The following is a 16,369-nucleotide window of genomic DNA, read 5'->3' on the forward strand; positions in this document are numbered from 1 at the left end:
ACTCTCTTGTTAGGGGCTACTGCACCTGGTGACTTTAAGTTGAAGCCAATGCTCATTTATTATTCTAAAAATCCTAGGGCCCTTAAGAATTATGCTAAATCTACTCTGCCTGTGTTCTATAAATGGAAAAACAACGCCTAGATAACAGCACATCTGCTGACAACACGGTTTACTGAATATTTTAAGCCGACTGTCGAGACCTACTCCTCAGAAGAAAAGATTCCTTTCAAAATATTATTGCTCGTTGGCAATGCATCTGGTCATCCAAGAGGTTTGATGGAGATGTACAATGATATTAATGTTGTCTTCACACCTGCTAACAAATCATCCATTCTGCATCCCATGGATCAAAGAGTAATTCTGACTTTCAAGTCTTATTATTTAAGAAATACATTTCGTAATGCTATTGCTGCCATAGACAGTGATTCTTCTGATAGAGCTGGACAAAGTAAATTAAAAGCCTTCTGGAAAGGATTCACCATTCTAGATGACATTAAAAGCATAAGTGATTCATGGGAAGAGGTCAAAATATCTACATTAACAGGAGTTTAGAAGAAGTTGACTCCAACTTTCATGGATGACTTTGAGGGGTTTAAGACTTCAGTGAATAAAGTAACTGCAGATTGGTGGAAATAGCAAGAGGACAAGAATTAGAGGTGGAGCCCAAAAGATGTGACTCAATTTCCGCAATCTCAGGACAAAACTTTAATGAACAAGGAGTTGCTTCTTATGGAGGAGCAAAAAAGTGGTGTCTTGAGATGGAATCTACTCCTGGTGAAGATGACTGCTGAAATGACAGCAAAGGATTTAGAATATTACATAAATTTAGTTGATAAAGCAGCAACAGGGTTTGACAGGATTGCTTCCCATTCTGAAAGAAGTTCTACTGAGGGTCAAATGCTATCAAACAGCACTGCATACCACAGAGAAATCGTTTATGACAGGAAGAGTCAATCCATGCAGCAAACTTAATTGTTGTCTTATTTTAAGAAACTGCCACAGCCACCCCAGCCTTCAGTAACCACCACCCTGAGCAGTTGGCAGCCATCAACATCGAGGCAAGACCCTCCATCAGCAAAAAGATTACAACTCGCTGAAGGCTCAGGTGAATGTTAGCATTTTTAAGCAATAACGCATTTTTAAATTAGGTATGCACATTGTTTTTTTAAGACATGATGTTATTGCACACTTCACAGACTACAGTATAGTGTAAACATAACTGTTATATGCACTGGGAAACCAAAAATTTGTGTGTCACTTTATTGCAATATTTGCTTTATTGTGGTGGTCTGTAACTGAACATGCAGTATCTCTGAGGTATGTCTATAAATGCCCTCTCTTTCTAAAGGTGAAGAAAAGACATGATCTATCTAAGTTAGTTATCTAGTAAGCTGCTTTCCTAGCTACAGAAACTGGATGAACTCAATCACATGTCTCTAAAACTCTTAACTGATGAAATGTCTATAAACACTATTTTAGAATTATTTAAGGATTAGCTCTTTACTTTTTGAAAGGACCCACATAGACCTGAAACATACCTCTTTCAACCAAGAATATATATCAATTATATATATATGTATATATATAAATTATATTTGTGTGTACGTGTATATAAGAATTGATATATATAATCTTGCTTTACTGCAGTGGTCTAGAACCAAACCCACAATATTTCTGAGGTATGCCTGTAAAATGTAAACTGAAAAAAATTAGTAACTACTCATATATATTAGCAACAACAAAACACATTAAAAGTAATAACTAATTGGTCATAACATACTTCTCTCATCACAAATAATCAGAGAGGACCAAGTAATCCATGAACCGAAGGACCACCCTCAGGACAGATTTGTAGACATCAATCTAGGATAGAGTCTACCACCCTGAAGGTTACCTAACTTGGAAGACTCTTTAGCAGGAGACAGAAAAGATGTTTAATGTATATTAGGAGATTCTACAGAACTACCTGTAGTTCAAGCTGAGTTTCATAATAAAATTTGCCTGTAAGGTTATTCATGTTTTAAGAAACAACAACAATAATAATGCTACCATTTATATAAATTACCAATGTTATTACTTACTGAGCGCTTACCATGAGCAGGCCCCACACAAAGCAATTTACATACACTATACCATAAAATCCTTTCAATAACATAGTGAGATACTTTTAAAAAATTACATATATATTTTTTAATTTAAACAAACTTTAAATTAACAAATAAACAGAGGAGAAGGGGAAGATGGCGGAAGAGTAAGACGCGGAGATCACCTTCCTCCCCACAGATACACCAGAAATACATCTACACGTGGAACAACTCCTACAGAACACCTACTGAACGCTGGCAGAAGACCTCAGACCTCCCAAAAGGCAAGAAACTCCCCCACGTACCTGGGTAGAAAAAGAATAAACAGAGACAAAAGGATAGGGACGGGACCTGCACCAGTGGGAGGGAGCCGTGAAGGAGGAAAGGTTTCCACACACTAGGAAGCCCCTTCGCGGGCGGAGACTGCGGGTGGCAGAGGGGGAAAGCTTTGGAGCCGCGGAGGAGAGCGCAGCAACAGGGGTGCTGTGGGCAAAGCGGAGAGCCGCACAGAGAATCGGTGCCGACCGGCACTCACCAGCCGGAGAAGCTTGTCTGCTCGGCCGCCGGGATGGGCGGGGCTGCGAGCTGAGGCTCAGGCTTCGGTCAGAGCTCAAGGAGAGGACTGGGGTTGGCGGGGTGAACACAGCCTGAAGGGGTTAGTGCACCACGGCTGGCAGGGAGGGAGTCCGGGAAAAAGTCTGGACCTGCTGAAGAGGCAAGAGACTTTTTCTTCCCTCTATCTCCTGGTGCGCCAGGAGAGGGGATTAAGAGCGCTGCTTAAAGGAGCTCCAGAGATGGGCGCGAGCCGCGGCTAAAAGCGCGGGCCCCAGAGATGGGCGTGGGACACTGGGGCTGCTGCTGCCGCCGCCAAGAGGCCTGTGTGCGAGCGCAGGTCACTGTCCACGCCCCCTTTCCGGGGAGCCTGTGCAGCCCGCCACTGCCGGGGTCCCGGGATCCAGGGACGGCTTCCCCGGGAGAGCGCACGCAGGCTCGCCCCGCATTCCGTACCCCTCCCCCAACCTGGCGTGAGTGAGCCAGAGTCCCCGAAGCGGCTGCTCCTTTAACCCCGTCCTGTCTGAGTGAAGAACAGACCCCCTCCAGCGATCTACACGCAGAGGCGGGGCCAAATCCAAAGCTGAGACCCGGGAGCTGTGAGAATAGAGAAGAGAAAGGGAAATCTCTCCCAGCAGCCTCAGAAGCAGCGGATTAAAGCTCCACAATCAACTTGATGTACCCTGCATCTGTGGAATACATGAATAGAAAACGAATCATCCCAAATTGAGGAGGTGGACTTTGAGAACAAGATTTATGATTTTTTCCCCTTTTCCTCTTTTTGTGAGTGTGTATGTGTATGCTTCTGTGTGAGACTTTGTCTGTACAGCTTTGCTTCCACCATTTGTCCTAGGGTTAATCCGTCCATTTTTTGTTTGTTTTTTTTTAATTTTTTTGAATAATTATTTTTTATTTTAATTACTTTATTTTATCTTACTTTATTTTATTTTATCTTCTTTCTTTCTTTCTTTCCTTCCTTCCCTCCATTAGACAACGAATCATCCCAAATTGAGGAGGTGGACTTTGAGAGCAAGATTTATGATTTTTTCCCCCTTTTCCTCTTTTTGTGAATGTGTATGTGTATGCTTCTGTGTGAGATTTTGTCTGTATAGCCTTGCTTCCACCATTTGTCCCAGGGTTCTATCCGTCCGGTTTTTTGTTTTTGTTTTTAAAATTTTTTTCTTAATAATTATATTTATTTTTAATAACTTTATTATATTTTATCATACTTTATTCTATTTTACTTTATCTTCACTCTTTTTTTCCTACCTTCCCTCCTTCCTCCCTTCTCTTTCTTTTCTTTCTCTTTCTCTCTCTCTCCCTCCCTCCCTCTCTCTCTCTCTCTCTCTCTCTCTTTCTTTCTTCTACTAATTCTTTCTTTCTACTTTTTCTCCCTTTTATTCTGAGCCGTGTGGATGAAAGGCTCTTCGTGCTGCAGCCAGGAGTCAGTGCTGTGCCTCTGAGGTGGGAGAGCCAACTTCAGGACACTGGTCCACAAGAGACCTCCCAGCTCGACATAATATCAAATGACGAAAATCTCCCAGAGATCTCCATCTCAACACCAGCACCCAGCTTCACTCAACGACAAGCAAGCTACAGTGCTGGACACCCTATGCCAAACAACTAGCAAGACAGGAACACAACCCCACCCATTAGCAGAGAGGCTGCCTAAAATCATAGTAAGTACACAGACACCCCAAAACAAACCACCAGACGTGGACCTGCCCACCAGAAAGACAAGATCCAGCCTCATCCACCAGAACACAGGCACTAGTCCCCTCCACCAGGAAGCCTACACAACCCACTGAACCAACCTTAGCCACTGGGGACAGATAAAAAAAACAACGGGAACTACGAACCTGCAGCCTGCAAAAAGGAGACCCCAAACACAGTAAGATAAGCAAAACGAGAACACAGAAAAACACACAGCAGGTGAAGGAGCAAGATAAAAATCCACCAGACCTAACAAATGAAGAGGAAATAGGCAATCTACCTGAAAAAGAATTCAGAATAATGATAGTAAAGATGATACAAAATCTTGGAAATAGAATAGACAAAATGCAAGAAACAGTTAACAAGGACCTAGAAGAACTAAAGATGAATCAAGCAATGATGAGCAACACAATAAATGAAATGAAAAATACTCTAGATGGGATCAATAGCAGAATAAGGCAGAAGAATGGATAAGTGACGTGGAAGATAAAATAGTGGAAATAACTGCTGCAGAACAGAATAAAGAAAAAAGAATGAAAAGAACTGAGGACAGTCTCAGAGACCTCTGGGACAACATCAAACGCACAACGCACCAACATTCGAATTATAGGGGTTCCAGAAAAAGAAGAGAAAAAGAAAGGGACTGAGAAAATATTTGAAGAGATTATAGTTGAAAACTTCCCTAATATGGGAAAGGAAATAGTTAATCAAGTCCAGGAGGCACAGAGAGTCCCATACAGAATAAATCCAAGGAGAAATACGCCAAGACACATATTAATCAAACTGTCAAAAATTAAACACAAAGAAAACATATTAAAAGCAGCAAGGGAAAAACAACAAATAACACACAAGGGAATCCCCATCAGGTTAACAGCTGATCTTTCAGCAGAAACTATGCAAGCCAGAAGGTACTGGCAGGACATATTTAAAGTGATGAAGAAGAAAAACCTGCAACCAAGCTTACTCTACCCAGCAAGGATCTCATTCAGATTTGATGGAGAAATTAAAACCTTTACAGACAAGCAAAAGCTGAGAGAGTTCAGCACCACCAAACCAGCTTTACAACAAATGCTAAAGGAACTTCTCTAGGCAAGAAACACAACAGAAGGAAAAGACCTACAATAACGAACCCAAAACAATTAAGAGAATGGGAATAGGAACACACATATTGATAATTACCTTAAATGTAAACGGACTAAATGCTCCCACCAAAAGACACAGATTGGCTGAATGGATACAAAAACAAGACCCATATATATGCTGTCTACAAGAGACCCACTTCAGACCTAGAGACACATACAGACTGAAAGTAAGGGGATGGAAAAAGATATTCCATGCAAGTGGAAATCAAAAGAAAGCTGGAGTAGCAATTCTCATTATCAGACAAAATAGACTTTAAAATAAAGACTATTAGAAGAGACAAAGAAGGACACTACATAATGATCAAGGGATCAATCCAAGAAGAAGATATAACTGTTGTAAATAGTTATGCACCCAACATAGGAGCACCTCAATACATAAGGCAAATACTACCAGCCATAAAAGGGGAAATCGACAGTAACACATTCATAGTAGGGGACTTTAACTCTCCACTTTCACCAATGGACAGATCATCCAAAATGAAAATAAATAAGGAAACACAAGCTTTAAATGATACATTAAACAAGATGGACTTAATTGATATTTATAGGACATTCCATCCAAAAACAACAGAATACACATTTTTCTCAAGTGCTCATGGAACATTCTCCAGGATAGATCATATCTTGGGTCACAAATCAAGCCTTGGTAAATTTAAGAAAATTGAAATTGTATCAAGTATCTTTTCCGACCACAACGCTATGAGACTAGGTATCAATTATAGGAAAAGATCTGTAAAAAATACAAACACATGGAGGCTAAACAATACACTACTTAATAACGAAGTGATCACTGAAGAAATCAAAGAGGAAATTAAAAACTACCTAGAAACAAACGACAATGGAGACACGACAACCCAAAACCTAAGGGATGCAGCAAAAGCAGTTCTAAGAGGGAAGTTTATAGCAATACAATCCCACCTTAAGAAACAGGAAACAACTCGAGCAAACAACCTGACCTTGCACCTAAACCAATTAGAGAAAGAAGAACAAAAAACCCCCAAAGTTAGCAGAAGGAAAGAAATCATAAAAATCAGATCAGAAATAAATGAAAAAGAAATGAAGGAAACGATAGCAAAGATCACTAAAACTAAAAGCTGGTTCTTTGAGAAGATAAACAAAATTGATAAACCATTAGCCACACACATCAAGAAAAAAAGGGAGAAGACTCAAATCAATAGAATTAGAAATGAAAAAGGAGAAGTAACAACTGACACTGCAGAAATACAAAGCATCATGAGAGATTACTACAAGCAACTCTATGCCAATAAAATGGACAACCTGGAAGAAATGGACAAGTTCTTAGAAATGCACAACCTGCAAAGACTGAAACAGGAAGAAATAGAAAATATGAACAGACCAATCACAAGCACTGAAATTGAAACTGTGATTAAAAATCTTCCAACAAACAAAAGCCCAGGACCAGATGGCTTCACAGGCAAATTCTATCAAACATTTAGAGAAGAGCTAACACCTATCCTTCTCAAACTCTTCCAAAATATAGCAGAGGGAGAAACACTCCCAAACTCATTCTACGAGGCCACCATCATGTTGATACCAAAACCAGACAAGGATGTCACAAAGAAAGAAAACTACAAGCCAATATCACTGATGAACATAGATGTAAAAATCCTCAACAAAATACTAGCAAACAGAATCCAACAGCACATTAAAAGGATCATACACCATGATCAAGTGGGGTTTATTCCAGGAATGCAAGGATTCTTCAGTATATGCAAATCAATCAACGTGATACACCATATTAACAAATTGAAGGAGAAAAACCATATGATCATCTCAATAGATGCAGAGAAAGCTTTCGACAAAATTCAACACCCATTTATGATAAAAACCCTGCAGAAAGTAGGCATAGAGGGAACTTTCCTCAACATAATAAAGGCCATATATGACAAACCCACAGCCAACATTGTCCTCAATGGTGAAAAACTGAAACCATTTCCACTAAGATCAGGAACAAGACAAGGTTGCCCACTCTCACCACTCTTATTCAACATAATTTTGGAAGTTTTAGCCACAGCAATCAGAGAAGAAAAGGAAATAAAAGGAATCCAAATCAGAAAAGAAGAAGTAAAGCTGTCACTGTTTGCAGGTGACATGATACTATACATAGGGAATCCTAAAGATGCTACCAGAAAACTACTACAGCTAATCAATGAATTTGGTAAAGTTGCAGGATACAAAATTAATGCACAGAAATCTCTGGCATTCCTGTACACTAATGATAAAAAATCTGAAAGTGAAATCAAGAAAACACTCCCGTTTACCACTGCAACAAAAAGAATAAAAATATCTAGGAATAAACCTACCTAAGGAGACAAAAGACCTCTATGCAGAAAACTATAAGACACTGATGAAAGAAATTAAAGATGATACAAACACATGGAGAGATATACCATATTCTTGGATTGGAAGAATCAACATTGTGAAAATGACTCTACTACCCAAAGCAATCTACAGATTCAATGCAATCCCTATCAAACTACCACTGGCATTTTTCACAGAACTAGAACAAACAATTTTACAATTTGTATGGAAACACAAAAGACCCCGAATAGCCAAAGCAATCTTGAGAACGAAAAACGGAACTGGAGGAATCAGGCTCCCTGACTTCAGACTATACTACAAAGCTACAGTAATCAAGAGAGTATGGTACTGGCACAAAAACAGAAAGATAGATCAATGGAACAGGATAGAAAGCCCAGAGATAAACCCACGCACATATGGTCACCTTATCTTTGATAAAGGAGGCAGGAATGTACAGTGGAGAAAGGACAGCCTCTTCAATAAGTGGTGCTGGGAAAACTGGACAGGTACATGTAAAAGCATGAGATTAGATCACTCCCTAACACCATACACAAAAATAAGCTCAAAATGGATTAAAGACCTAAATGTAAGGCCAGAAACTATCAAACTCTCAGAGGAAAACATAGGCAGAACACTCTATGACATAAATCACAGCAAGATCCTTTTGGACCCACCTCCTAGAGAAATGGAAATAAAAACAAAGATAAACAAATGGGACCTAATGAAACTTCAAAGCTTTTGCACAGCAAAGGAAACCATAAACAAGACCAAAAGACAACCCTCAGAATGGGAGAAAATATTTGCAAATGAAGCAACTGACAAAGGATTAATCTCCAATATTTATAAGCAGCTCATGCAGCTCAATAACAAGAAAACAAACAACCCACTCCAAAAATCCAGAAGACCTAAATAGACATTTCTCCACAGAAGATATACAGACTGCCAACAAACACGTGAAAGAATGCTCAACATCATTAATCATTAGAGAAATGCAAATCAAAACTTCAATGAGATATCATCTCACACCAGTCAGGTGGCCATCATCAAAAAATCTAGAAACAATAAATGCTGGAGAGGGTGTGGAGAAAAGGGAACACTCTTGCACTGCTGGTGGGAATGTGAATTGGTACAGCCACTATGGAGAACAGTATGGAGGTTCCTTAAAAAACTACAAATAGAACTACCACATGACCCAGCAATCCCACTACTGGGCATATACCCTGAGAAAACCATAATTCAAAAAGAGTCATGTACCAAAATGTTCACTGCAGCACTATTTACAATAGCCCAGAGATGGAAACAACCTAAGTGCCCATCATCCGATGAATGGATAAAGAAGATGTGGCACATATATACAATGGAGTATTACTCAGCCATAAAAAGAAATGAAATTGAGCTATTTGTAATGAGGTGGATGGACCTAGAGTCTGTCATACAGTGAAGTAAGTCAGAAAGAGAAAGACAAATACCATATGCTAACATATATATGGAATTTAAGAAAAAAAATGTCATGAAGAACCTAGGGGTAAAACAAGAATAAAGACACAGACCTACTTGAGAATGGACTTGAGGATATGGGGAGGGGGAAGGGTAAGCTGTGACAAAGCGAGAGAGAGGCACGGACATATATATACTACCAAACGTAAGGTAGATAGCTAGTGGGAAGCAGCCGCATAGCATAGGGAGATCAGCTTGGTGCTTTGTGACCACCTAGAGGGGTGGGATAGGGAGGGTGGGAGGGAGGGAGATGCAAGAGGGAAGGGATATGGGAACAGATGTATATGTATAACTGATTCACTTTGTTATAAAGCAGAGACTAATACACCATTGTGAAGTAATTATACTCCAATAAAGTTGTAAAAAAAAAAAAAATTAACAAATAAACAATAGAGTAGGAGACTAAACTTACTTCATCTGGCTCCAAAGTCCAAGCTCCTAACGGCTACCCTATACTGTCACTGACACAATATAAGGTCTTTTAGTAATGAATTAAATAGGGAAGTAAAAGGAAAATATAAATTGCAAAGTTACAATACATAATCTTCCTGGTAAAAGAGGAACATCATTCATGCAGTTGATAGGGTATAATACCAGTAAGAAAATCAGGAATGGAACTGATTTTTCGAATACATATATATATATGTATATATATACACACACACATATATATAAAACATGGATTTTATTCTTGTGAAAGTAGTAACCAGACTGCAAAATGTGGCTAAGTTTCTAGAAAAGAGATACTTTCCAAAGATGAGCATCTATTAACAACTGCTCAAAGGAATTAAAAATAAACCAAACATCCTAACTGAAAAAAACTTTTAATTATCATTTATACCTTTAAAAAAAAATAACTTTTTAAAGACCCCATATTATTCAGCAATAATTAAACTGACACAAATTAATATATTTAGTAACGAAACTAATAAAAATAAGCTAAAATTTAAAAAAAGGCAGTTGGAAAATAGAAAAAAGAAAGAAAAAAGCTACAGTATTTTAATAAGGCAATGTTGCCAGAATAATTACAATTTATTCCAAGACACATTTAAAATATATATTTTCTAAAAAGAAAAAGATATGTTTTGTATTTGCTGATTGTATCATCTTTTAACTCTTGGTCATAGTTTATTCACAATAATATGGGGTTTTCTTAGCTATCAGTATGTCACAGAATATTTCAGACTCATAGCAAATCATGAAATTATATTTGTGAATTCTTGGCCATGAAGGAAACCCTAAAAAATGACCTAGTTCACCTATATCATCTCACTATCAAAATCAACCCTTACAACATCAGAATCTATCCCATTTTTCAGGAGGGGAAATCACATACCAAGATCAACTGATGGGAAGAGTTCATTCTTTTATTCTGCACTTCATCCCTGTGCAGCCATCTCAGAAGGGGTAAGCCCAACTGTACACAACAGACTGATATTCATACCTGTTTATATGCTGTGATACTTGTTGAACTAAAAACCTTCTGGGACTGGCAAGGACCAGAGCTACTATAGCAATAGCTCCCACAGTTCTCACAACAGTTCATGGTAAGGTTGTTGGTAGAATGAAATTTTGAAAAACAGGCATCACTACAAAGACCATGTACCACATTTTGATATTTAACTTCAAATCGAATCTAGAAAATAAAAACACATACAGATACAAAATAAGTAAAGCCGGTTAAAAACCTCTAATCTGTGAAGAGAATCCCAGTAAAGGTGAAATGTAACTTACATCAGCATTCTTCTGACACATACTGCACCTAGTTGAAATGCTATTGGTATATATGGTAACAACAGGTTTTTTCTTTAGCTCATAAGAAGAAAGGCATGATTGGCTGCAGAAATCTTTGCTAGGAGAGGAATTTTCAAATCCGGTTGTGATCACATCCTTTGGATTTAAAATGTCTCTAAAAATAAATAACAAAGGCAAAATGAAATGTGTTCTTCGTAATTGTAATTTCTTCCTCTTTGTGAGCTAAAATAACTACATTTACTAAGGGCAGCTATTGTATAGTAGTAAATGGGTGGCCCTGGAAAAGGCATCTGGAAAACTGGGTTTGATGATTAGTTCTATTACTTATCATCTGAGTGACAATGAGTGAGGCAATTACTGTCTCAATTTCCTCATGTATAAAATGGAGTTTATAATACTGAATTCATAGATGTGTTGAAGGAGAACTACATTTAAAATATATCTAGCCAGATGCTCATGAAAAAAACATTGAGGCTTCCAACTCCAACCAAGTTTCATCCACTGGAGCCAATAGAACAAGTGGCCATCCCACAACTTCAGACCACAAAACACTGTCCTCTTACTAGCCAGTAGCTGCCAAGAGTAGAAACATGAATGAAACAAGGAATGAAAAAACTTTTTATTTAAATGTAAGATTTGGGAAACAGATGAACTACCAAAGATTAGCATTAAAAATTAGCATGGTATATAAATCTTCACTATAACTGAAGAGACCAAAGAAACAAATGACAGACAAAAGCGCTATTAAGGCTTGGTATCAGAGGACAGATGGAAACAAGAATGAAACAAAAAGAATACAAATAACTGAGTTGTTCTATGAGACTTGTAGAGTTATTCTGTAAGAGCTAATTGTTACAATAAGCACTGCCAGTAAAAACAGAGACTAAGTTATTGCCATTCTTCTGACAAGTATAAAAACTGAAGGAAATAGTCATTAATTAGAAACACTAGTTTCTAATTAATGACCACACAGTAAAGAAAATTAATGGCAATAATATTATGTACTACAATAATGTACTGGGTAATTTCTATGTGCCAGACATTGTTCTCTTTACTCAAATTATCCAATTTAATTATCAAAAAACTCTGTAAGGTAAGTATTATTAGGACACCAAATCAGAAAGGTTAAGTAATGACTTGCCAAAGTCATTCAGCTGGTAAGCAGTGAAGCCAGAGTACAAATCGAGGCAGTCTGATTCTACAGTCCATGGACTTCATCATTCCACTATTCTGCCTTCCATCCTGTACCTTTATTATACAGAACTCCATGGTAAACTACGAAAGAATAACAGCAACAGGGACTTCCCTGGTGGTCCAGTGGTTAAGACTCCGTGCTCCCAATGCAGGGGGCTCAGGTTTGATCTCTGGTCAGGGAACTAAGATCCCGCATGCTAAGATCCTGCAGGCCGCACCACACGGCCAAAATAAAAAAAAATTAAAAATATAAAAAAACAGCAACAGAGCACTACTTTAATGTTCTAAAACTCACCTAGCCTTACTAATACGACAGTGAATCTTGGAAATCAAGTGGATATGCCTACATGCAGATGAAGTATTAATTTTGAAAAGTAATTTTTCTACTAAAATCAAAGCAATTAAGAATTTTATTTAATAATGTAAATCTGCCAGTGCTATGTATATATAAGTAAACCAATGAGAATGACTTTTTTTTTTTTTTCTTTTTTTTTTGCGGTATGTGGGCCTCTCACTGCTGTGGCCTCTCCCGTTGCGGAGCACAGGCTCCGGACGCGCAGGCCCAGCGGCCATGGCTCACGGGCCCAGCCGCTCCGCGGCATATGGGATCCTCCCAGACCGGGGCACGAACCCGTATCCCCTGCATCGGCAGGCGGACTCCCAACCACCGCGCCACCAGGGAGGCCCGAGAATGACTTTTTAATGAAAATCTGTGCACATAAATATAAATGCATTCTAAACTTTATACATCCAAATATAGGTTACATCTTAACATTCATCTTAGAGAAACCATACCTCTCCCAACAACATGGCTCAAACATTTTTTCTAATTTCTCTTTTAGTTTATAAGAACTCTAAGCACAACTTTTTAATTTTATAGTCAGAGACTATGTTTAACAGTATGACTCAGTTTAATCATCTACAGTAGTCAGCTGGTAAGACATCAAGTAACTTTTGGCAATGTGCAAAAATCAAACCCCAGCTTGAAAGATAGATTTATCACCTAACTTAGTCTAAAGGAATGTTTCACAGCCTCTGAAGGCAATGCAAAATCAAGAGACAAAAAAAAATTTTGAATAACAACAGCATTGTGGTAAAAAGCCAATGACAGGAGTGACTGCTTTTAAGAGGATATGTATTTGGATGCATAGGCGGTGTTATGTTCTTTAAAATTTAATTAATTTCCTTTTGATATTTGATATGTTGAGATTGAATATCTAAAACCAAAAATTAAATTTACTCTTCCAGATCAGTTTTATGAGAATGACATAAAAGAGTTAAAGTAAGGTATTAGAAGGGCATTTTGGAACAAAACTAAATTTGAGTATTTAAGTAAAATGTTTTAAAATTCCTCTTTCCTTTTAGTTGGGGATTTCCATTGTAACAGGATCTACTTTTAGATACCTAAGGCCAACACACCAAGCAAATAAAGAAACTATCATATATCGCCAAAACCAAAATAGAGGCCTATAAATTATGTTAAATATACATAATACCAAATTTATTATTAAAAATAATAGGATCCCACTTGTTAAGCATTTGCTATGTGCTAGGTCCTGTGCCAACACTGTCTCATTAAAACCTGAGGAGGGCCTCCCTGGTGGCGCAGTGGTTGAGAGTCCGCCTGCCGATGCAGGGGATACGGGTTCGTGCCCCGGTCTGGGAGGATCCCATATGCCGCGGAGCGGCTGGGCCCGTGAGCCATGGCCGCTGAGCCTGCGCATCCGGAGCCTGTGCTCCGCAACGGGAGAGGCCACAACAGTGAGAGGCCCGCATACCGCAAAAAGAAAAAAAAAAAAAAAAAAAACCTGAGGAAGTAGATACTATTTACCAATGAAGAAATTAAGGCTTAGAAAGGTTAAATAGCTGGCCCAAGGTCATACAGCTAGTAAGTGATAGAGCTACAATCTAAAACCAAGCTCTTAACTTTCCTTGCTCTACATTAGTGACTACTGACAACACACTGTATTCCTAGAATTGCACTACCACACAAATAGGTAAAACGTGCCAAGTTCTTCAAACTTACTGAGGCAGAGAAAGAAGTTTATGTAACTTCGTTGCTATTTCTTCCTCTCTCTGCATCTATGCATTATTATAAAGTAACAATGACCCCCAACAAAAGCTCACAAGGACTTTTCAGGAATAAATGCATTATTTTTGTGGCCATTTACCTTCTAAAGAATTAAATAATTTTCATATACTATTGTAAGGGTGATATTATTTCATTCTATACTTCAATAACTTTCAAGATAACAATTTTGAATAGTTGTTGTCTACAATTACAGTAGACACACAATATATGAGTGGTCCTATAGTTTCTCACAAATAATTTATTTCTTTCTAATTGAAAGAGATAGGAAAACTGGTCTAAGCAATACTTTTTTACATCAAGTCACTTATTTAACTTTACAAAACTTTAGAATTTGCAAACTTCTCAATTAGCTAAAAAGTATTTCCAGGGAAATGAGCTAAAGAGATTTAAAATAGCAAGAGCATATTTGAACTAAAAACACTTAAAAAGTAAGGGATATAATTAAGAATTTCATACTTTGAGCAGTTTGCACAGGTTTTCTTGCGAGGAGGTGGTAGGCAGACAGGTGAAGAATATCCGATGATGCACCTTGTGGAGCAAAAGAGCTGAGTAGATCCTGTCTTATGAAATGCAGTTTGCCCCTTATAAAGCATTTTTTTGCAACCAGAACAAAAAACCTGAATAGCTACGGCTGGAACTGAAGGAAGCGATATATTTGGGCCAGATGATGCAAGAGAAAGCTGAAAGCCTGGGGTCAACTGTTGGGCTATAAAAACAAAATAAGAAAAAATAAAAACAACAACAAAAACTGTTTTCACATCAACATGAACATATATACATTCTCTATTTTTTAGGATAAATTCCCTCAGTCTTGAAATCCAATATTGAGGCAATAACCACTCTAAAACAGGCAGCTTCAAACTTTTTAACCATGATACATAGTTAGAACTACATTTCACATTATAACCCAAGAGACACACACATACATCTGTATGTGCATGTGTGTGCATGCATGTGTGTGTATGTATATAAAATTTAATAACTGAAACAGTAGTTTCATGAAATAATATGTTTCCTTACTATATGCACCACACTCTGATATACAGTTGACCCTTAAACAACTCAGAGGTTAGGGGCGCCGACCCCACGCAGTCAAAAATCCGTGTCCTGCTATCACTGTCTCAAAAACAAAAGAACTGATAAATGACTCATCCAAGGGCAGGAAGCTGAAACAGTCTGGATAGAATCAGGACTCAAACCCTAGTTCTTCTGATTCCACATATTGTGATCTCCAATAGAACATAAAAATGTCCCCACACTTAGTTAATTTACAGATGTGTAGAATAAAAATACAGGTACTATATTTATTGAAAAAAATCACCTTTAAGTGGACCTGTGTAGTTCAAACCCATGTTGTTCAAGGACCAACTGTAATTATATTCCACTTTTTAAAATACTGGTTAAGACCAGCTAGCCAGTTTGAAAAACACTGCTTTGTCTAAAGGAAGAAAAAGACTTACATGAGGTACTTTCCCTCAATTCTGCTGGTCAGAATATAACAAATACTGATTCTAACTAACTTACAGTTCTGTTTCTTACCAAGAGGGCTGTCACTGACTGAAAAGACAGCACTAATTTTCAGTTCACTTTCTTGAGTTTTCGGCTTTGAAGCATGTACATATTCCTTAAAGAAAAAAAAGAAGAGAGAGAGAGAAATGAATACAGTGTTAGCACTGAGGAAACTAGAAATTGAAACAAAAAAATAACTGTCATATTCATCTCTTCTACATTATAGTCGTAATCGCCTTCAAATACCTCAAAAGTCAAAATTTACAAGTTATTAGACTAGATTTAATCCTTTTTTTTTTTTTTTTTTTTTTTGGCTGCGTTGGGTCTTTGTTGCTGAGCGTGGGCTACTCTTTGTTGCGGTGGGCAGGCTTCTCATTGAGATGGCTTCTCTTGTTGCGGAGCACAGGCTCTAGGTGCACAGGCTTCAGTAGTTGTAGCACACAGACTCAGCAGTTGTGGCTTGTGCGCTGTAGAGCGCAGGCTCAGTAGTTGTGGCACACGGGCTTTGT

The 16,369-nt window shown here is 38.1% G+C and overlaps 1 protein-coding gene across 3 annotated transcripts in view; it reads right to left on the minus strand.

The window, feature by feature from the left end:
* Positions 1 to 16,369, minus strand: part of ZMYM6 (zinc finger MYM-type containing 6) — a 53,410-nt gene that overhangs the window by 24,740 nt on the left and 12,301 nt on the right. For all 3 annotated transcript variants that reach the window (XM_060089446.1, XM_060089448.1, XM_060089449.1), the window contains exons 3-6: positions 15,891 to 15,975; positions 14,808 to 15,057; positions 11,045 to 11,219; positions 10,755 to 10,946 (exon numbers count right to left, since the gene is read on the minus strand). In XM_060089446.1, coding sequence (XP_059945429.1) covers positions 10,755 to 10,946; positions 11,045 to 11,219; positions 14,808 to 15,057; positions 15,891 to 15,975 — 702 coding nt within the window. The remainder of the gene's footprint in view (positions 1 to 10,754; positions 10,947 to 11,044; positions 11,220 to 14,807; positions 15,058 to 15,890; positions 15,976 to 16,369) is intronic.

This window comes from Mesoplodon densirostris, chromosome 2 (genome assembly GCF_025265405.1).
Source record: "Mesoplodon densirostris isolate mMesDen1 chromosome 2, mMesDen1 primary haplotype, whole genome shotgun sequence".
In the NCBI taxonomy this organism is placed as follows: Eukaryota; Metazoa; Chordata; class Mammalia; order Artiodactyla; family Ziphiidae; genus Mesoplodon; species Mesoplodon densirostris.